Source organism: Trachemys scripta, chromosome 2, assembly GCF_013100865.1.
Source record: "Trachemys scripta elegans isolate TJP31775 chromosome 2, CAS_Tse_1.0, whole genome shotgun sequence".
Classification (NCBI taxonomy): Eukaryota; Metazoa; Chordata; order Testudines; family Emydidae; genus Trachemys; species Trachemys scripta.
This window is the reverse complement of record NC_048299.1, coordinates 119,523,522-119,546,672: the sequence shown is the minus strand read 5'-3', so window position 1 is coordinate 119,546,672 and position 23,151 is coordinate 119,523,522. Positions and strand designations below refer to the sequence as shown.

The 23,151-nt window shown below is 41.1% G+C and overlaps 1 protein-coding gene across 1 annotated transcript in view; it reads right to left on the bottom strand.

The window, feature by feature from the left end:
• Window positions 1–23,151, bottom strand: part of LPCAT1 (lysophosphatidylcholine acyltransferase 1) — a 156,917-nt gene that overhangs the window by 110,984 nt on the left and 22,782 nt on the right. The window contains exons 3-4 of the mRNA XM_034759513.1: window positions 22,741–22,955; window positions 4,061–4,173 (exon numbers count right to left, since the gene is read on the bottom strand). Of these exons, the coding sequence (XP_034615404.1) occupies window positions 4,061–4,173; window positions 22,741–22,955 (328 nt within the window). The remainder of the gene's footprint in view (window positions 1–4,060; window positions 4,174–22,740; window positions 22,956–23,151) is intronic.

The window sequence follows — 23,151 nt, the reverse complement described above, 5'->3', positions numbered from 1 at the left end:
ATATGAAACAAAACACATGAACCATGTGTAACTGATAGAGAGAGGCCTGCTTGAGTTTGAAGAGAGCATAACACAACCAATGGTTCTCAGATGTAACTGTTACATTCACTTCAATAGGTGCTAACTTTGCAACGATACTTTAAATGTCAACACTGATAACTACTTCAGTATTCAGAGCACGTAAGAAAGGATGCACCACTAGTGTTTCCCAAAGTGGTTTTTATTTGGGAGGGGTGACAATGTACCCATGTCCGCTCCCTAGACACTATTGTAATATCTTTGTACAAAGTATGCTTTTAAGATATCATTTGAAAATGTATAATTTGCTGGTCAACCCTGTCCTCATAAAATGTGTGTAGTAACATTGTTATACAATTCCACCGTATGGTGTTATTAACACATGCTCCAAACTGAGGTTGGCAAACAGGTCAGTCTCAAACAAAGGAATGTATGATCTGCTTAATTTGCCTTTAAGCAGTAAACAAAGTCATCAAGCAGGAAGGGAAACAAAAAATAGGATCCAACAGATAAGGAAAAGCAGCAGGGAACATCCTTTCCTATGGAGACTGTCTCCTGAATCTCAGCTGGAAATGTTTTCCAAGAAAGGGACCAATACTATAAACATGAGGGATAAACACCCCAAGGCACCCCTCCTCGTTCTCTGTCCTTCGATTCACTACATCAAAAGGAACAAAGGAAGCAGCTATTGAACTGGAGAAGGGGTCCCGATGTTACCCGTCAGTTCTGTGTTCTTGGGGAACCAGGGCGCAGTATCCAGCCTGTCGGACTCACGAAGGACCCTCCACCCCAGCCTCTGCTTGAACCAAAACTGACCAGAAGAAAGACTTAAAGAGTGGGAGACACACCTAACCCCCCCCGGACAACTGTGACAGGATTAAAGTAACTCCCCTAGCCTTATCGGCATTGGAGATGCAACATGGAGGCATCTCCATTAGCATACAGAATGGAGAACAGAGGTTCCAAGGCAAGAACCACACTGAACTTTGGGACCAGAAAAGCAGGGAAGCACTGCATGATGGGGAATCTTTGCTCCAGATGTTAATGAACCCACGCCTGCAGACACCCAGCTCAGTAGTTATCAGACCAAATCTAGTAATAAATCCTTTATTGGTATCCAAAATACTGAAGCTGCCTAATTGCATTGTGAACTCCCTCGAAGGAACACTGCTCATAGCCAGGAATGATCAGTTCCTATTGTCTAGCCTGAAAACAACTTTGGTATACTCCTCTGAACCATCAGTTTACCCATAAACAAATCTAGAATTCTCCCTTGAATCATTGTTGTTTCCTTACAAAAACCTCTACTCACGCTCAAGTAAGGGTTCTGATGCCTGAATCCAAAATCTGCATCAGTTCCATTGGGACTTCATCTTCTCCTGACTGATCATGCTGTGGGCTCTGCCTGTCTCCAGCACTCCAGACCTTCAGCTACCACCACCACCTGGGAATCCCAACCAGTTCAAGCTTCACGGAGTGGTAAGAACCCAACTCTCCCTCCCTCTCGCTATATTTTTTTTTCTACTCTAGGTATAGCTTTCCAACCCTGACTTGGGTGATCAGGTATAGTTTTCTAAACCTAACTTTTCTAATCAAATTTAAGCTAGATTTAATATTGTAACTGTTTTTTTGTTTGGCTCTCTTTGTATGGTTACTACCAGGCCATAAATAACTTGTATGGTTAAGCTGGTTGCTTCCTTCCCTTCCTCCCTTCCTCTCGTGTTTTTGGCTTCCCCATTTGCTCTGCAACAATGCTCCTCTTACCCAAGCTGAAGATCCCTGTAGCGCCCAAAAATCCTGTGGGGTTTGCTCATCAAGTGGGTTACTACCAGAACAGTTGTAATGTGAAAATGGGGATAGGGACGTGCTGAACCTGTGGCATATAAGGGTGGCAGCTTGGAAGTGGTGCTCGACCTAGCCTGCTGAGTGTGAGTGAGAGTGTATGTCAGTCTTTCTGGGCCTGGAGGAACCCAGCCCTGGGGAACCTAGGTCCTGCAGGATAGCTCCTTTGGGAGGGAACTTGCAGAAGGGAGAAGTAGAGCTCCATATGAAAACAAGTGACACAAGCAGTCCATTGATAGAATTACAGAACCTCCCCTCCCACCCTCAGAAGAGTAACCCTAATAAATGAGTGTACCCCAAAGTAACGGGTAAATCTGGTAACACTGACCTAAGAAGTTTGGTCAGTGAGACTGCTGAGAGAATGTGGTGAAATGAACTTTGCTTAACGTAGTTTGTTAAATAAGGCACTAGTTAAGCTTTATCTTTATTTTTCTTGTAACTATTTCTGACTTTAATGCCTCATCATTTTTACTCTCAAAATCTCTTTTTAGTTAAACTTGTTTTATCTTATCTAGTGTGTTTAAACTGAAGTGTCTGTCAAACTCCATCTGGGGTAATAAGATGTGTGCATATCAATTCTATTAATAAAATGTGGGACTTTATACAAGTTTGTATTGTCCAGGAAAGAACTGGGCGGTACAGGACATACATTTTGGGGAGAAAATCTAGGACTGGGATGAAATGGGGTCACCCTGCAATATAGCCAAGGTGGGGCAACATAGCTGGGAGTGCCTTACATGTTGAAGGCTGTTTGCAAGCAGTCCTGACTGGAGGCTACAGCCGCAAAGCAGTTTAAAGAGCATCCCAGGTTAGAGGGCAGGGGTGACACAGCTACTCAGTCTGCATTGTACCCTCGGTATGTCGCTGGGGAGGGAGGAAGAAGGGAAGGGGACACAAAGGATTTGCCAACAGGGCATGGAAGATGTGCAAGTTAAACTATGAAGGCTATGAACAACACACAGTGAGGTTGCAACGGGCGCAATTAGGTTCATTTTCCTGAATCAGAGCTTGGAATTGAAGAGATTGGGAAACAGTGCTTAAACTATACCATTTATATTTTAATCACAGCAGTAAAAAAGATTGCATTACATTATATTTTGACTTGAGTTGCTGAGCAAAGGCAAAGGATCAACTATTAAGGTCCCAATCTTAAAACACTTATAGAGGTGAGTGACAATCTTATGGCATTGACGTATTCTGTTTCTTATTCATGTTGACTATAGGATTATACCTGGTGTGCTTAAGAGGAGCTATAATTTGCATTGCTTAATATTTCATTCTATAGGTCTTTCAACAGTTCACGAATTTTCATCTTTCAGGTACCTTGTCTCTCCCAAAATAGGGTTTTGGAGTTTGGGGTTTTGTTTTTTTAGTTTGAGCCAAACTGGTTCAGTTTTTCTGAATGTGAATGCAATGGATGGGAAAGAAAGGGCAAGGACCATCCGCCAACACCCACCCTCTTTATATCAATTGGAATGCACTTTTTAATGCACAGGTACTTTGTGATGGTACTTTGTAAGGCTCCAAGCTCTTCTCGCTTGTTGTGGGTGCTAATGGTATAGGAAAGGGAGTACATGCCAAGTCCTCTCTCACTGAGGGACCGTACAAAATCAGGAAATTTGTGTCTATTTAAAATCTACTTGTTTGCCCGATTATGTTGGCACATATGCTTATCAAATATATGTGCACTTACCGAGAAAAGGGATTACATAGATGCACATCTAGTGCTAAGACTAAAGCCAGAGACTGGCTAGCTTCAGAAAACAGGAGAGTTTTTAATATGCTTCAAATTTTAAAATAAAAATGCACATACTTCTGGAAAGTTTAGGGCTGAAATACAGTAGTCATAACCGTCCCTCCTTTTCTATTTCCTCCCTCCCCCGAAAAGCGTACCATATAACAATTATAAAATTCAAGTGCAAGAACCTCAGCTGCTGATTAAATTTAAAGGCTTCAGATGCTACTAACATTTTTGGTCCAATGGAAATTTTCTCCAAGGAGTAAAAATGGTTACAATATAACTTAAAGATCATGTTAGCAATATGTTGTGCAAAGAAACATTTTAAATCTTGCATTCATGGAAAAAAAGCATGTAGGTCTAATGTGTCCTCTATGGAGAAAAAAAGAAAAAAAAAAGACTAAATTTTGCTTCTCAAAGCCACCAAATGTCAAATATCACATAAAAGAGGTTATACTATACCTGTGGCCATTTGCCATCAGATTGAGCCCGTCTCTTTATCTCCTCAACAGTTTTTCTGCGAGAATCCTGGTCTGACCGAGACACAAATACTGGTCGTATGTATTTTATTAAAGCTGAAAACAAAACAAAACAAAAAAAAACACGAATTTTTCATAGAACTGCTTTAAAAATCAATGAATCTATGAAATATTCAAAGACAGAAGGGACCACTGTGATCATCTAGTCTGACCTCGTGTATAAAGGGCCACAGAACTTCCCCAAAATAATTCCTAGAGCATAGCTTTGAGAGAAAACATCCAATCTGACTTAAAAATTGTCAGTGAAGGAGAATCCACCATGACCTTGGTAAATTGTTCCAATAGTTAATTAAATTTTTACGCCTTATTTACAGTCTGAATTTGTGTAGCTTCAATTTCTAGCAAGTGGATCACATTATACCTTTCACTGCTAGACTGAAGAGCCCATTATTAAATATTTGTTCCCTATGTAGGTACTTACAGACTGTAATTAGGTCACCTTTAAATCTTTTCTTTCTTAAGCTAAATAAATTAATGTTATATCATGGCCATCCTTTGAACAGGAGTCCTTGTTACAAGCAAATAATGACTCTTTTTGACTGGCTTATATTATAATATTTCAATGTAAAATTAAAGCAAATCCTTGAACCATTTTCATTACCTAACCTGAGAGAAATGCAAAGAGTAAAATGAATAATGAAAAGTAAATTAGATTTTTTAAATGCACTTGTAATAGACTTGTAATAACAAGACCTTATTTGTAACAGGAGACTTTATGTGAATGTGATTCTAAAATATGAATTTGACTGTATCATTTAATGCACACTTACTTTTTTGGGACGGCAAAGTAGTTATGTTTGTCCACCCATGGGCCAGAACATTTCCTCCTGGGAGGAGAACCTCTGTGAGCATCTCCCTTATTGAGATCCCCCTCACAATCCTACTGGAAAGCAGGATTTCTTCTGTTGTGCAGTAATTCACAAGACACATCCCAAACCTGGCTTGGTAAAGGTGTTTGGAACTTCAAGTTGCTACTTTACAAGTCTCCATTAAGACATGCTGCTGAAGCATTTCTCCCCATAGGCAACACATCTATTTTATTTTCTGGGCTAGATTAAAAAGACGTTTAGTAAGCCAGTATTTTCTCCTGTGAAGGAATTTATACATGATAATTAAGTCACCTTCTAATCTTTTTGATAAGCTAAAGTGATTGAGCTCCCAAAGTCTCTTCCTGTGCAGTGGTGCCCAACCTTATTACACAGGACCACCACATAAACCTAAGCACAACCTTGTGTGGACCAAACAGATTCTACGTATTTTAATAAGATTTAAAGTCACCTGTATTGATTTATATTTTAAGTTCAACCTGCTTTGTATGTACTTAGGTAGGTTGTTTCTATGTACAGTATTGTCTATTTACACAGTTATGTAAATTAAAATGATGTAAACATGACAACAAAATGCTAATGAAGTGTCTGTTAATACATTGTGTTGAAGCAGGCTGCGGGTCTTATGAAAATGCTCTGGTGGGCCATGTATGGCTTGCAGGCCGTAGGTTGGGCACCCCTGCTGTAGGGCATTGTTCTGCAGCCCTCAAATGACTTTGGGGTTCTTTTCTGCACCCTCTTCATGTTTTTAAAAGGGTGTTAAAACATTGGACACCAGAACTGTATGCAGTATTCCACAATTGGTCTAACCACACCATATACAGAAGTAAAAAAAATCATATCTCTACTCCTACTCACTACTCCCGTTTATACATACAAGGCTTGCAGTAGACATTTTTGCCACAGAATCACACTGGGAAAGTGTTGAGTTACATGTCCACTATGACCCCTAAATCCTTTTCATAGTCACTGCTTTCCAGGATACAGTTCCCCATTCTGTAGCTCTGGCCCCAATTCCTTGTTCCCAAATATGTAACTTTGTAGTAAAAAATTTTATTTGGGTGGCCTCAGGTTATTAAGCGATCCAGATTGCTTTGCATGACTGTCCCGGTCTCACCATTATTTACCATTCTGCCAATCTGTTGGTCATCCACAAATTTTATCAGCAGTGATTTTATTTCGAAATCATAATGAAAATGTTGAATACCATTGGCCCTAATATTGATCCCTGTGAAATCTCACTAGAAACATCTGCATTCAACAATGATTCCTCATTGACAGCTACTTTGAGATCTGTGAGCTACTCATTTCTTTATCCACTTAACATATGCTTTACTGATACTGTATAGTGCTAATATTAATCAGAATGCCATGTGGTATTTAGTCAAATGCCTTTCAAAAATTTAAGTCTTTTACATCAACCAAACTTGTCATCTCCTAAAAAAATTAAATCAGGTTTGTTTGACTAGACTTAATTTTCCATAAAACCGCATTGACTGGCTTTAACTATAGTCCTATCCTTTAATTCTTTATTAATTGAATTCCACATCAGTTTTTCTATTAATTTGCCCAGAACTGATGTCAAGCTAACTGACCTAACTTGCCTTTTTGAATATTGGTACATTAACTGTCTTCCAGTCTTCTGGAATTTCCCTGGTATTACATGGATTTATTAAAAATTATCAGCAGGCCAAAGATCTCTTCAGCCAGCTCTTTTAGAGCTATTGGGTGTAAGATATTCAAGCCTGCTGATTTAAGAATATTTTGCCTTAATAGATGCTAATATCCTCCTTAGTTACAAATGGACTGGAAAATCAGTGATCACCTTCTGCTCTTATGACTTCCTCTTGTGAAGTCTGTGGCAAGCATTTCTGAAACTGGTTGTCCAAGTTCAAACTTGCACTTCCAGAAAACACATCTTTTCCTGCAATATAGCCACCAGTCTGTACTTAATCGGATCTTGTGTCTTTTGGTAGAAAGGAAAAGCATAGCACATCTGTGATAAATGAAGGGGGGGAGCAGCTCCCTTTTATGGTCACCCAGCCAGCCAGCAGCTATAAAACCGCTCTTAGTGGCTGTTCTCTAATTGCTCTACCTGTAAAGGGTTAAGAAAAAAGTTTCACTGCTATGCATAGGTAAAAGGAAGTGAGTGGACACCTGGCCAAAAGAGCCAATGGGAAGGCTAAAACTTTTTAAAAACGACTCCCCTTTTGTCCGTCTGTGGTTGTTCTCCGGGAAGAGGCAGAGAGGGCTGCAGTTATGCCGTAAGAAGCTTTGGGCCAGGCATGAAAAATCTTCAGTATCATACCTAGAAACTACTCACTTAAAACCCAGATATGTAAGTAGATCAAGAAATATCTAGGAAAACGCGATTAGGTTTATTTCTTTATGGCTTGTGGATTCCTCTGTGCTAACCCCAGGTGTTTTTTTTTCTTTTGCTTGTAACCTTTAAGCTGGACTTCAACAAAGCTATTCTTAATGCTTAATCCTTGCAGTTGTTTTTTCTTTGAGGGAGTCAATAAGCATGTGGACAAGGGTGATCCAGTTTATATACTGTACTTGGACTTCCAGAAAGCCATTGACAAGGTCCCAGACCAAAGGCTCTTAAGCAAGCAAAGCAGTCATGGGATAAAAAGGAAGGTGATTTCATGGATCAGTAACTAGTTAAAAGATGGGAAACAGAGAATAGGAATAAATGTTCAGTTTTCAGAATAGAGGTAAACAGTGAGGTCCCCAAGGCTCTGTACTGGGACCTGTGCTGTTCAACATATCCATAAGTGATCTGGAAAAGGAGGTAAACAATGAGGTGGCAAAATTTGCAGAGGATACAAAATTACTCAAGACAGTTAAGTCCAAAGCTGACGGACGTCTTACAAAGAGATCTCACTAAACTGGATGAGTGGGCAACAAAAGGGCAGTTGAAATTCAATGCTGATAAATGCAAAGTAATGCACATTGGAAACAATAATCCCAATTACACATACAAAATGATGGGGTCTAAATTAGCTCTTACCACTCAAGAAAGATCTTGTAGTTATCATAAATAGTTCTCTGAAAACATGTGCTCCATGTGCAGCTGCAGTCGCAAAAGCTAACAGAATGTTAGGAACCCTTAGGAAAGGGATGAATAATAAGATAGAAAATATAATGCCATTATATAAATCAAAAGTACGCCCACACCTTGAATTGGGTAGAACCTGAGTTACGAACACCTAGGGAATGGAGGTTGTTTGTAACTCTGAAGTGTTCATAACTCTGAACAAAACGTTACAGTTGTTCTTTCAAAAGTTTACAACTGAACATTAACTTAACACAGCTTTGAAACTTTACGATCAGAAAAAAATGCCGCTTTCCCTTTATTTTTTAATAGCTTACATTTAAACACAATACTATACTGTATTTGCCTTTTTTTTTTTTTTCGGTCTCTGCTGCTGCCTGATTACACACTTCTGGTTCCAAATGAGGTGTGCGGTTGACTGGTCAGTTCGTAACTCTGAGGTTCTACTGTACTGTGATTCTGGTTGCTCCATCTCAAAAAAAGATATATCTGAATTGGACAGAACAACAAAGAAGGGCAACAAAAATGACTGGGGTATGGAACGTTTTCCATAAAAGGAGAGATTAAAAAGAGTGGGACTGTTCATCTTAGAAAAGAGATTACTAAAGGTAGGAGAGGTCTATAAAACCATGAATGGTATGGAGAAAGTGAAAAAGGAAGTATTATTTTACCCGTTTAAACAACACAAGAACCAGGGGTCCCCTGGTTATATTATATTAATAGGCAGCAAGTTTAAAACAAACATAAGGAAGTGCTTCTTCACACAATGCACAATTAATTTGGGGAACTTGTTGCTAGGAGATGCTGTGAAGGTCAAAACTATAACTAGGTTTAAAAAAAAAAAGGATTAGATAAATTCATGGAGGATAGGTCCATCAATGACCTGGGAATGAATGATAGGGTATGGATCACTTGATAATGGCCCTGTGCTGTTCATTCCCTTGGAAGCATCCGCACTGGCCAGTCAGAAGATAGAATACTGGGCAAGATGGACCATTAGTCTGACCCGGCAGAGTCATTCTTATGTTCTTATGCCCCAGAAATCTGAGGCAAGTTCCCGATGTTGTTTTTGGAGACTAGAGATGAAGCTGTAGTTGAAGACTTTTCCAAAGGGATGTAAATTTTTGCTTATTTTCAGTCCATGACTACCCCTGTAAACTTTAGGATATGCGCTGGAGTTAACTTTAATTGACTTGAGTCCAAGGGGGATCAGGTCAGGACTGTGCATAAAGAACTGGTCATCTCACCTCTGTGATGGGTCCCCGGGGTGCAACCTGGACTGTGGGACCACTATGCCCTCTGTTCCACCAACCTGGGCTGCCTCTCACACTGTGATGCTGATGTCAAGCTACAAGCCTAACAGGCGCTGCACTTACACAGACATCCACATGCAGGGACACACCCAACTGTGTTACGTGAATGATCTTGCAGCCACTCATGAACCATCAATAGAGAGCCTCAAGCCAATTTCCCTCCCCCACAACTCCCCAGCCTTGCACCCCCAAACTGTACTGTTGTGTGCTGGTCAGAAGCCAGACCAGTGTAAGTTGATTACTTAGGCCTGGTCTACACTGTGGGGGGAAATCGATCTAAGTTACGCAACTTCAGCTACGTGAATAACATAGCTGAAGTCGAAGTACTTAGATTGACTTACCGTGGTGTCTTCACTACAGTGAGTCGACTGCTGCCGCTCCCCCATCGACTCTGCCTGTGTCTCTTGCAGCATTGGAGTCGACGGGAGAGCGCTCGGGGACCGATTTATCACGACTAGACTCGACACGATAAATCAATCTCCACTGGATCGATCGCTGCCCACCCATCCGGCTGGTAGTGAAGACATACCCTTAGTTTGCCTCTTCTTCATAGGAAAGTGGACATGCACCAGCCTTTGTAATCTGAGATGAGATTTCCCAAACACTTCCACCAAAACACAATTTTAGGTAAACTGTAAAACAGATTTATTAACTACAAAAAGATAGATTACGTGATTATAAGTAGCAGGCATAGAGATCAAAGTTGGTTACCTAAGAAACAAAATTAAATTCACAGTTTAATTCTAACTTTAGCACACTAAGCAAGATTTAAATCAAGCAATATCTCACCCTAACAGATGGTACAAGCAGGTTATTGTTCCTCAATACACAGACTGGACTCCCTTTCCAGGCTGGGACCATTCCTCCCCAGTTCAAAGTCTTTTTCCTCCAGACATTCTTCCAGGTATTGAGATGGGATTTCGGGGGTAGAGGAGGGAGGTAGAGAGGCTAAGTGGTGATATCACTGTATCTCTTTTTATACCTTCTTCCAGCTGCTAGAAAGATCCTTGCTGTGACATGTGGGTCAGTGAGTCCCCATTAGTCAAGCAGTCTCCATTGTGTGTGTGCTTTCTCCAAGGAGCCTCTGGGATACTGGATTGTTTTATTGATGGGCCATTAACACTATCTGAGCCCTCCTTTGCTGCAATTGAAAGGCTGGTTGTGGATATTCCCAACCTCACAACATATAGAAAAACAGTAACACATATAGAAATACTTCATAACTTTGCGTACAATAGTGCATAAAATCCAACAGGATATTATTGTTCAACAGATCAAGACTTACAAAATGATATCTCAAAGCAAACTTTGCATAAAACATATAGTCATATCACAATGGTGAATATGGGGGTTCCAGGGTACTACTTTGAGACAGAGTGTCACATTAGCTAATAGTCAGGAGGGGTATGTCAATGCCTTGAATGTCGTAAGTGAGCAACCATTAGTGTCATTTGTTTGGCGAACCCCTTTAGTGCTGTGGACAGACCAAAGGGTAGAAATGTATACAGGTAATGGTTGTTTCTCTACTACTGAATGCAAGTATTTTCTGTGTGCTGCATGAATTGCCAGGTAAAAATAGGTGTACTCAAGGTCAAGTGTCACAAACCAATTTTGGGGGTCCTCGGAGGGAATAATTGAGACTTGGGTCAGCATTCTGAACTTGAGGTGGATGAATCTGTTTTGTCTTCTCAGATTTAGAATGGGGCATAGAACTTTTCAAGATGAGAAAATAAGGGAAATAAAACATCCTGCGACAACTCTCCTACTGCTTACATTGCAATAGGAAGTCTGCTTTTCTTAATGATGTCTCATGAGCAGAATCCCTGAAAAGGAATTAGAAAGTGGGTGGGGGAGTATGTAGAGATGGAATCACACAGAATAGTCTCTCTCAATTATCTCCAGGACCCAGTCTATGGTGATTCCAGCCCATGCTGCCAAAAGAAAGGCAAGGCTATTTTCAAAAGGAGGGGAGGAAAGTATATGCATCCACAAGAATTGGTACATCAAACCTGATGCCTGGATGATGATGCCATGTGGATAGTACCAATGGAGGCTGAACTTCTTGAACAATGAGGCCTTTTCAAGAAGGCCAAATGTCTTCTGTTGTTGGTAAGAGAAGCAAGCTCTCTGAAGAGCATTTGACACTTGTATGTCTTTGTTTTAGAGATAAGATATAGAGGCCCAAAGACAGAGTAGCTCTGGAGTCAGAATATGGACAGCCTTATCTGTCTTGCTGTGGAATAGCTGCAGTCCCTTAAAGGTCAGGTCTTCTATTATCTAGACTTCTTTAGAAATGCCAGAGTATTGAAATCATGGTAACTTGTGCACGGAAATTGAGGTAGGCATAGCACAGGCAGACGTGATAGAAGCGAAGTTGTCCTGATAAATTGGCCTCCACCTCTTCTTTCGCCTCACAGCTTGTCCAGAAACTGAGACACTTTATCCCACTGGAGGTAGTCACATTTCACTAGAAGCACCTGATAATTTACTATGTGCATTTGGAGACTGGTGGAAGAACAGACCTTTCAGCCAAAGAATTCCAGCCTTTTGGGGTCCTTGTCCTACAATGTCATTTTCAGACCTGCCAGCTGTTTAGATCTCTTATGTATTGCAAAGACCTAACAGCACAGGACTTAGTTCATGTAGAAATATTTGAAGCCTCTTGGGTGAGTGGGGTGGGGGAAGGGCTGGTAATGCTGATCTTAGGTCTTGTCTACATTACTGCGGTAAGTCAACCTAAGTTACACTACTTCAGTTACGTGAATAATGTAACTGAAGTCAACGTAGCTTCGGTCAACTAGCCGAGGTGTCTACACCGTGCTGTGTCAACAGGAGACACTTCTCGGGCAGCTGGAGTACCGGAGTTGATGGGAGAGAGCATCGATTGCAGCAGTATACACATGGCCTTAGTTGTGGGAGATATACAGGATGGGTTTGCCTTGACAGGCTCAAACCCACCATTAATTGGCATAGCTAGTCTGGCAGCTGCAGAAGAATGAAGGTGATCAAAAAATGTCATCAATTGTCTTAGACAACTTTGAGTTGTATATCCAGAGTGTCAGCATTATGGCTCAGGTGATCTTGGAAGAATTTCAAGTCATCTGGAGGGGAAAGGATAGTTGGGAGTTCCAGTATCCTCCAGAATGGAGGAAGCGATAGTGAGGGAATTGCAGGTGGATTAGAAGAGACATCTTCCTCTTGGTAGGCAACACTTCCCTCTCCTTCATCCTCTTGGGCCTCTATTCCTATCACCCACGTTGGATCAGATGGCTTAGTTGTGCTCGGGAGTCTAGCCAGAGAATGAGATCTCAGTCTTGGTCCTGTGAGGATGAACAAGGGATGGGTTCAGATGATGGCTCCCTAATGGGGTGAGGGGGAGAAAGAGGTGATGGAGTAGATGTCAAAGTGGAGTCAGATTTCCCCGGTGTTACTGGTGCTCTAGGATGAGGGGGCCCTAAAATGCCCATAGGAGTGAGAGTACTATAGGTATTGGTATTGTGAGTTTTGGTATCATAATTGGTGCTAGATTTAGGATTCTTGTTGCCTACTCAGAAGAACCCACTGATATTGAAAATGTGGTTGGTACCACTATGATTGGTATCAATGGTTGCAATACCAAGACTGGCACAGAGGAAATCAGTACTGAAGCAGGAGAGCTTCCCTGGATATGGTTAATGGTGGGACAGCTTCCCTTGACATGGTTAGTGGCAACATAATTATGGGCATGCTCAGTAAGGGGGTCTCAGGAGTGACTGAAGAGCCAAGCTGGTGACTGATTTGGAAGGTGTGACTTTAGAAGAGTCATGGACCTGGTGACCAATTCTTTTTTTCAATCTATGTCAGAGAGGGAGACTGATGCCTGGAGTCAGTTTTGGAGCTGTGCTCCTTTTTGCCCTAGCTAGAAAGCTCAAGGCAGTACTGGGGGCCAGCGCTGGGCTTAGAGGTGTCCGGAAAGACAGCAGATGCTCGAGCCACATCCACATCACTGGTAGCAGTGGCTCAAGGTGATCAGAGTCCCAGCTCACAGGGGCACAGTCCCTCTTCTGTTTGCATCTCTCTCATTGTAGAATCTGCTGCTCCCATTGAATGCTCTAACAGGAAAAGTTGGAGGTTAATATCCCTGGATCTGTGTCCTTTCTGAGGACTGGCAGATGGAGTACTGATCTGGGATATGGTTTTTATCAACAAGGAAAGCACTTGATGTGCTCATCATTCAGGGGCACAAAAACATCACAGAAGGATAGACAGGACTCAGAGTCTAGAGATTTTGCCTCAGCACCAAAGGCGTAAGTAGCCCCAGATGGTGGAGAGGAAGTATTTAGTTGCCAACGGCTGAATTTGGGGGAGGGGAGAACTAAAGAAGAATTTTAACTAAATAAATAACTAATCCTAAAACCAAGGGCTGAATCTGAAAATGATGTTTACCAAACTGAATTTTGAACTTTAAGATAAGTAAAACAAAAAAGAAAAATGGTTATCATTTGTAACTTAAAAAAATAAACAGAAAGTAAAAGATACTAAATATGGAATACATTCCCATTTTGGAATACTGTATTATCAGAAGATGCAGGGAATGATATCTGCTGAAGATCATACTCTCTACTTCTTCTAGTCACGTGATGATATGCACTTGAATTTTGTAGTAAAAATGACATTTACGACTAAGTAAACAAACTACTTTTCAGGTATTTTTGATACAGGAAGGAGTTAAATGCACTGATAGGGATTACACAAAGAATCATACACAACACAGTATGATATAGTTATTTCCATAAGTTCTCCTCTTTCAAAAATATAAATTATTATTAGCTAATCATTAGCGGAAACAGTAATCTAACCTAACCAGCTTTTGCTTACAGTGTAAATGAGGAGTATTGATTTGGATACTTATGCCATGGCATGGCATGGCATAAGATACATACTAGCAAATATTTATTATGTATTCAATCTTCATGCAGTAGTTATTAATTATATTTATTTTCATCAGTTATTCATCAGGTATTCTAAAGAGGGATGCAATCTTGTACCTGAAGTATCCCTCAATATGACACTACAATTGGGATGCATTTGCGGACAGTACAGCTAATGGAAAAGACTGTTTACATGTCTGAGGATGGAGCAGGAATCCTCCAGGGACATCTCCATGAAGCTCTCCTGGAGGTACTCTTTGCAGAAGCCTTTGCAGAAGGTTTCTGGGGAGGGCTGCCTTATTTCATCCTCCACAGTAGGACACTTTACCATGCCATGCCAGTAGTAAGTGGTCTGGAATCATTGCAGCACAAAGCATGGCAGCGAATGGTCCTGGGTCGCATTCATACAACATTCAGTTGTTATTTTTTGTGTCAGCCTCAGGGGAGTGATATCATTCATGGTCACCTGGTTGAAATAGGGGAAGTTTAGTAAGGGAACAGTAATCCCCTATGTTTAGTGATTCCCAACACATTAGACTCTGGGCATGCTGGGCTGTTTGCGCTTTGCTAAAAGAGATCATCCCGGAAAATAGCCACGCTGGGAGGGAGGGGTGTTTTGCACATCCACCCCAAAACCGCAGCCGCTCTTTTTAAATGACAACTGCAGCCCCTCCTTTTAAACGGCCAACACAACCGGCATTGGTTGCTATGGGAAAGGAGGGCGCTGCAGTTTGAAAACATTTCCACATGTTATGAACACTGAAGAAGCCAACCTCACGTGCCCTTTTGCTTACCATGGCTGCCTGCAAACCGAATTGTGTGGCCCAGCCATGTGTGATGTGTCACCATACCAGCAGGCGCTCAATATAAAAAGCAAAATGCGACCTTGTACCTAAAACACAGGTGCTGTCTGCTGTGAATTGCTTGATTCACTGTGAAAGAGTCCCCCTTTTGTTCTCAGAAATATATCTTCTGTAACGTCTACTCACCTTTTTCCCCCCTACAGCTGCAAATTTTCTATGCTCCCTGCATCAGCTCTGTCCCTGAGATTATCGCAGATTAGAAGGTGAAAAAAACGCACTCGCAATGACACGTTTTCAGAGCTCATGCAGTCCTCCCACACTGATAGGGCACAGCTGAATGCATGGAGGCATTCGGTGGCAGAGGCCAGGAAAGCATACAGTGAGCATGATCGTAACACGCAGGAGGAGATGCTGGGGCTAAAGGGAGAGCAAACGGACATGATGAGGTATCTGGTGGAGCTGCAGGAAAGGCAACTAGACTACAGACCCCCGCTGCAGCCATTGTGTAACCACCTGCCCTCCTCACCAAGTTCCATATCCTCGTCACCTAGATGCCCAAGAATGCTGGGGGCGGGGGAAGGGAGGGAGAGGCTCCGCGCACCCTGCCACTCAACTCCAGGGGATGACCCAAGCAACAGAAAGCTGTCATTCAAACAGCTTTGATTTGTAGTGTGGCTACAATAAGCAATGTGGCCTTGTCCTTCCCTCCTCCCCAACCCCACCCCATTATCATACCCTTTGTACACCAGGGCTTCTTTTTACTAGTTAGCGTTGCCAGTGATCTCAAGGTTTTTTTTAATAAATAAAGAATGAATTGATTCAGAACAATAGGGACTTTATTTCCCATGCCACCTGTGGTCAAAGGGGGGGGATGGGGACTGGCTTACAGGGAAGTACGTTCACCAAAGGGGGCGGCTTTGTATCAAGGGCAAACACACTCAACTGTCACACCATAGACTGGTCAGTCATGAAACTGTTTTTCAAAGCCCCTCTGATGCGTTGTGCGCCTCAGAGTGCTCTTCTAATTGCCCTGGTGTCTGGCTGTTCAAAATTGGCCGCCAGACGATCTGCCTCAACCTCTCACCCCGCCATAAACGTCTTCTCTTTACTCTCACAGATATTATGAAACACACAGCAAGCAGCAATAACAATGGGAATATGGCTTTCACTGAAGTCTAACCTACTCAGCAAACTATGCCAGCGCCTTTTTAAACACCCAAAGGCACATTCTACCACCATTCTGCACTTGCTCAGGTTATAGTTGAACTGCTCCTTACTGCTGTCCAGGCTGCCTGTGTATGGCTTCATGAGCCATGGGAGCAAGAGGTAGGCTGGGTCCCCAAGGATAACTATTGGCATTTCAACATCCCCAACGGTAATTTTCCGGTCTGGGAAGAAAGTCCCTTCTTGCAGCTTTCCTGAACAGCCCAGAGTTCCGAAAGATGCGAGCATCATGCACCTTTCCTGACCATCCCATGTTGATGAAATGGCCCTTATGATCCACTAGTGCTTGCAACATCATTGAGAAGTACCCTTTGCGGTTTATGCACTCTTTGGCAAGGTGGTCCGGTGCCAAGATAGGGATATGCGTTCTGTCTATTGCCTCACCACAGTTAGGGAACCCCATTGCAGCAAAGCCATCCACTATGCCCTGCACATTTCCCAGACTCACTACACTTCTTAGCAGAAGAGTATTGATTGCCCTGGCTACTTGGATCACAGCAGCCCCCACAGTAGATTTGCCCTTTCCAAATTGATTCCCGACTGACCAGTAGCAGTCAGGCATTGCAAGCTTCCACAGAGCTATCGCCACTTGCTTCTCAACTGTCAGGGCAAGTCTCACATCTTGGTATTACTGTGCTTCAGGGCAGGGGAAAGCAACTCACAAAGTTCCATGAAAGTAGTCTTACACATGCGAAAGTTTCGCAGACAGTGGGAATCATTCCATACCTGCAACATTATGCGGTCCCACCAGGCTGTGCTTGTTTGCCAGGCCCAGAATTGGCATTCCACTGTATTAACATGCCCCAATGCTGCCATGATATCCCAATTGCCACATCCTGTGCTTTCAGGAACGTCTGTGTCCATGTCCTCCTCACAATCTTCCTCATACTGGTGGCTCCTAGCTAGGCTCTGCACATACTGCAGGATAATGCGTGAGGTGTTTGCAATGCGCACAAAAGCAGTGTACAGCTGACCGGGCTCCATGCTTGCCATGCTATGGCATCTGCACAGATAACCCAGGGAAAAAGGCACGAAATGATTGTTTGCCATTGCTTTCAAGGAGGGAGGGAGGAGCGAAGATTGACGACGTGTACCCAAAACCCCCCGCAACAATGTTTTTGCTCATCAGGCATTGGGGGGTTAACCCAGAATTCCAATGGGTAGCGGGGACTGTGGGATAGCTACCCACAGTGCACCACTCCGTGAGTCAATGCTAGTCACAGTATTGAGGATGCACTCTGCCGACCTAATGCACTTAGTGGGGACATGCACGATCAACTATATAAAATCGGCAGCTAAAGATCAACTTCTATAAAATCAACCTAATTTCGTAGTGTAGACATGCCCTTAATATTTTTGTTCAGGAAAGGCTCGTGACAGCAAAGGAAGGAGGTGCCCATACCAAATTCCATGACCTACTGAAAAGGACAAGGGCTCTGACATTTTCCTCCCTCTATGCAGCCGGAAAAGAAATGAAAAGCAAAGACAAGGTAATCACAATAAAGGCTGATCTTCTGATACTAAGTGCATAGTTACTGCCTACAATGACAGTGGATTTGCTCAAAATATTGTGTCCTGAGCTAATGCTAGTTCAATTTACTCTTGCTGAGGTAAATTGGTGTCTAAAGTTAGAAATAAACCTGTTATGAGAGACATTTTAACCAGAGACATCCTTCTCCTTGTGAGATAACACTTGATAGTACATCTTCTCTGGTGATGGTTAGCCAAGCACATGTAGTGGCACTAGGAAAACCTCTTCAATATACAATCATTGGAAACCTTGCAAACATTTTTGTTGAGCGAGTTCATCATTCTGGACAGCATTTCAGCAGGACTATATCTTTGACAGGTACAGACAGGATTCTATTAAAGGAATGACACAACAGATGTGCTCCAAAGCTTCTATGATTGAAGACAAATCTGTTCCACTCAACTGCTAACCAGACCACTTGACCCATCCCAAAAATAAAGCTGATCTGGCTTCTTTCATCTCTGAAAAACTCCTACCCACATACCAATGCTCCACATACCAAAACAATTTTCATATCCGGAGGGTTCAAAGAAGATAGTTCAGTTAAATCATCAAACCCACCTGTGGACACAAGCGAGTTACAAAACTGACCATGAAGAGGCAGACACCAGGACTGTACTGCACTGTATGCATATAGATGCTGATTGTGTCATCGTGTCAGCACAAGACACTGATGTTCTTCTGTTAGTGACACACTGACAAAATGCCTTGCAGCAAGTTGTATTTGGGTTTTTTGATGCACATTCTTGTGCATACTGCCTGAATGAAGCTTCTGCCTATATTTCGTGAAGCAGACATAGGAACAATACTCTCCTTCCATGTACTGACAGGCTGTGATACAGTTTCCCATATTGTTGGGCACAGCAAGAAAATGGCTTTGACAATATTCATGGAGAAACAGGGACTTTAAGGAACTTGGTTAATTCTGTAGATCATCCTTCCCATTTCAGCAAAAGAGTTAATCTGTAACACGTACAATTTGTCTGATGAGGAAGAACTGCGACAAAGCATGGGTGATATTCTTCTCCAAGTATCTATCACCAGATGCTCTGTCCCGAACTAGAGATGCACCATGCTATTACATCCAAAGAGCTCACTTTCAAGCCATGGTCTGGAGGCAGGCAAATGCAACAATCCCACTGCAGAATATGGGTTGGACCAAACACAGTGGAGAACTGATACCCAAGCTTATGTCAATGCAGCCAATACCTGACAGCTGTACAGAAATTACCATCTGTGGATGTGTCAAAGAGTGCATATCACAATGCTGTAGCTGCAGAAAGCCACACTGGCATAGACTGCAGCCTGTAAATGCAAGGAGCGTGTTGGCATACGTATCAACTGTTAAATTATGCTTGTCTAAACAACACGTGGAATATATAACAACTGTATGTAGTGGAATAAAAACCATAGAAATTTACTAATTTTTCAAATTGTATTTAAATTTTGATCTCCAATTTAGAAAGTTTTCAGAGTAGCAGCCGTGTTAGTCTGTATCCGCAAAAAGAAGAACAGGAGTACTTGTGGCACCTTAGAGACTAACAAATTTATTAGAGCATAAAGCTTTGGTGGACTACAGCCCACTTCTTCGGATGCATATAGAATGGAACATATATTGAGGAGATATATGTGTGTATATATATATATATATATATCTCCTCAATGTATGTTCCATTCTATATGCATCCGAAGAAGTGGGCTGTAGTCCACCAAAGCTTATGCACTAATAAATTTGTTAGTCTCTAAGGTGCCACAAGTACTCCTGTTCTTTTTAATTTAGAAAGTGAAATGTTCAAACTTTATCCTGGTAAACATTTTTTTTTTCCAGTTTCAGCACATTCAAATTACAAAAGGTAACTTCTTTATCTACTTTTCTCCAAAAATGCCTCCTACATCCTATTTTACAGCAACGTGCCCAGCCTAGAAACAGCCATAATGATAAAAGGTTGAGGCCTCACATACTGGTCTAAAAGGTACGAGATGGAAATAGAGCTACATTTCTTTGTATCACAATATTCAGCTCTGCACAGAGCATACACTGCTTTCCAGAGGATTCTGGCCATGGGTGTGAGAAGTTCAAATCCTCCTAAGAGCAGGGATCTACACTGAATACTTAAATTGAAATTCTTCACAGTTAACCACTTGTTTTTGATGTTACCAATTATGTAAAATTCAGTCACTCAGAGCCAGAGATATTTGGGGACCACCCTTCTTAAGACCGTCATATGTAACTTCTTACTGTTCTGCAGAGTTATGAAGTATCAACAAAACTGTAAAAGCTAGAAATTTGTTTGCAATAAAACTACTGCTAAAAATCACATACTACAAAGCCTTAAGAATCCAAAAACAAATTTCAGACTAAATTATTTCTAGGTCACAGCACTGATAAAATACACATAATTAAGCCTTTCAACATATTCATTAGTTTCAAGTGAATGTACTAGATTATTTAAAAAATATATATCTCTGAGAATCAACTCTGCAATCCAAAAAATATATGGGACCCAGTTTTGGTGGATCATAAACAACACAACTCCAATATAAAGCATATCCAAAGTAAGACAATAGATAGGAACACAGGAATTTCCATTCTGAATCAGACCAGTAGCTCCATTTACTCCAGTATCCTTCAGAAGAAGCAGCCCTACAGGGCAAGTTTCCTCCTAAAACCCAAAGGTTAGAAGTAGGTTTATTCCCTGAAATTTGAGGATTTACATTCCATTCAAAGCTCTTATTTATTTTTTAAATACTTGCTATTATAACATTGGCCATTCTTGTTATTCATATAAATATCTAATCCTTTTTTGAATCCTGTTAAGCTCTTGGTCCCTTTAAAAACCAGAGTACATGTTGTATTTCTTTTTACCAGTTTTGAATTTACTACCTTTCAATTTTACTGAACGTTCCTTAATCTGTCATTACATAAAAGGTGACTATGTTACTGATCAAACTCCTTTTTTACTATTCACTATTATGCTCCACCTGTTCATCTCCTCTCTAAAGTGAACAGTTCCAATCTTTTCTCTCTTTTCCATGTTTCTAATCAGTCTTATTGCCCATGTCCAAACACCCTCCAAATCTGTTGTTGTGAAGATGCTGGTGACAAGAACTGAATGCAGTATTCCAGATAAGAATGTACCATTGATTTACATGATGGTATAATGCTTTCCATATTTTTCCATCCAATTTCTTATACATTCTAGCATTACTGATGTTTGACGGCTGCTGGACATTGAGCAGAGGTGTTCGTGGACCTGTCTATAATAATCCTCAGGGATTAAATCCTGGCCCTAGGGAAGTCAATGGGAATTTAGCTTTTTACTTCAACAGGGGCAGGATTTCGCTCCAAGTCTTTTCCTTAAGTCAATACAGTTAATTGAGAACCCAGTGAGGTTTATAGAGGAAATGATTTGAATTATTCAGTGTGCATTACTTTGTATCTATCAAATTTGAATTTTATCTGCAATCTCTGTATCCCTACAGATTCAACTTCATGATCACCTCTCCTTAGAGCTTCTCTCACTACGTAATCTTTTAGATAGAGTTACTCTCTCACCTTCAACACAATCTAGCCTTTCTTTGTGGAATTTAGGCAGATATTATATCCCACCGATTTTTGTCATTCCGCCACATTTCAGTAATCACTATTATAGCAAGGTCCTCTTCCACTTTCAGACAAACTATTTTTGCTTTTAGGCTTCATTCATTTGTATTGAGAAATTTGTAGATTTTTGTTTTAACCATGTGTCTACTTCTACAAAACTCTTTAGTATTCTGACTTGATTTAACAGAATTTAGCTCTGTGACCTTGACGTTTCCTGTTCTGTTGTAGTTCTGGCCTATCCTTTACTTGATAGGGAGATACATCCATATCACTGACTTCTCTAACAGATGTCTTCATCAGACTTGATTGTTCAACACTTGTCAGTTCTGCTCAAACTTCTAGTTTAAACAAATCCCCAAAACTATTATTCATGTGTGTCAATAGTCTGGTTCCTCTTGATTAAAGTGGAATTCATCCCATTTGTCTAGGCTTTTTCTACACCAAAGTGTTCCCCATCCAGTGTCTAATTTAAACCCATTCTCTTTCTATGGGTCTTTATATCCGTACATTGAGATGCTGAGCTCTGTCTAGCTGACCCATGCATGAAACTAGTAGCTTTCTCTGAAATGCTTCCATTGACCTTTGACCCTAAATCTTCCTAACAATCTGAATTCAGCTTCTACACCCTCTCTCCTACACCTCCTTATGTCATCAATATGTACCACAACCACAGGCTTCTTCCCACACTTACTAGAAGTTTGTTTAGCTATTTGGAAGATAGCTAAACAAGTCGTATCTCAGAACCACATATGTTTCTAATGACCAACCAGAAACCACTCCAGTTTGCCTCTGTCTCAAACTGTAACCTCATTGCCTAGAACCACCTCCTTGGTGCAGGAGGGACGATCAGCCTTCTCTATCTCAATCAGAAGAAATGTGTCCCTCCATTCCATCTAGGTCTCTTCCTTTCACGAGACCAGCTTCCTCAAGTGGAAAAATCAGGAAAGGAATTCTGGGTGGACTTGTTCTACAGTGTCCCTACATATCAGAACTTTAGTTAGTTGTCTCTCTCTCTACTCTTACAGTTCACACACTGCCCTCAGGATGTTGTGTTCTGAGAAACTCGAATTCATGACTTACCTCTGGATTCTGTGGAATTATTTGGTTTTGCTTCCTACAGGTTTTGGAACAACCATGTCATACTTTTCAGTTAACTCATTTAATAATCAAAACAGCCCGGTAAAATTTCACTTCTTCACTTGTTGTAACTTAACTTTGTTTCTTTGCTTACGGTCCATCCCCGATCTGCCAAATTTAATATGCAGTCATGACATTTCTAGGACTTTATTTTTAATCTTACTTGGAAAATAAAATTTTGACTAACTGAACTTACTTCCCCATACAGGAATATCTTTGCTTTCTGCCTTCATCACAATGGAAGCCATAGTCATGGTCACAGGAATGGCATCGAAGTATGAGGAATGTGGAGCCAGAGTTAATATTGCTGCTTCTGCTGGTAAAGCCTGTCTGCCCTTTACATTTATCCAATGGAATCCTCCAGCAAGCCACATTGTTCTCATGATTGCTTTCAGCAAAAAGTCCACTACTCTGTAAATAATTTAGATATAATGTTACACTACTTCAGTAATGTAAAAGTGTTACAAAAATTGTTTTTAAACGTGTTGTGTATATTCAAGAAATTAAAGCTTTAAACAGTTAAAACACAAATTTTCAATATCACATCAAGATATACAAAGTAAATATCCTTAAAACAATAAATGATATCTGTTTTTACTATTCATTT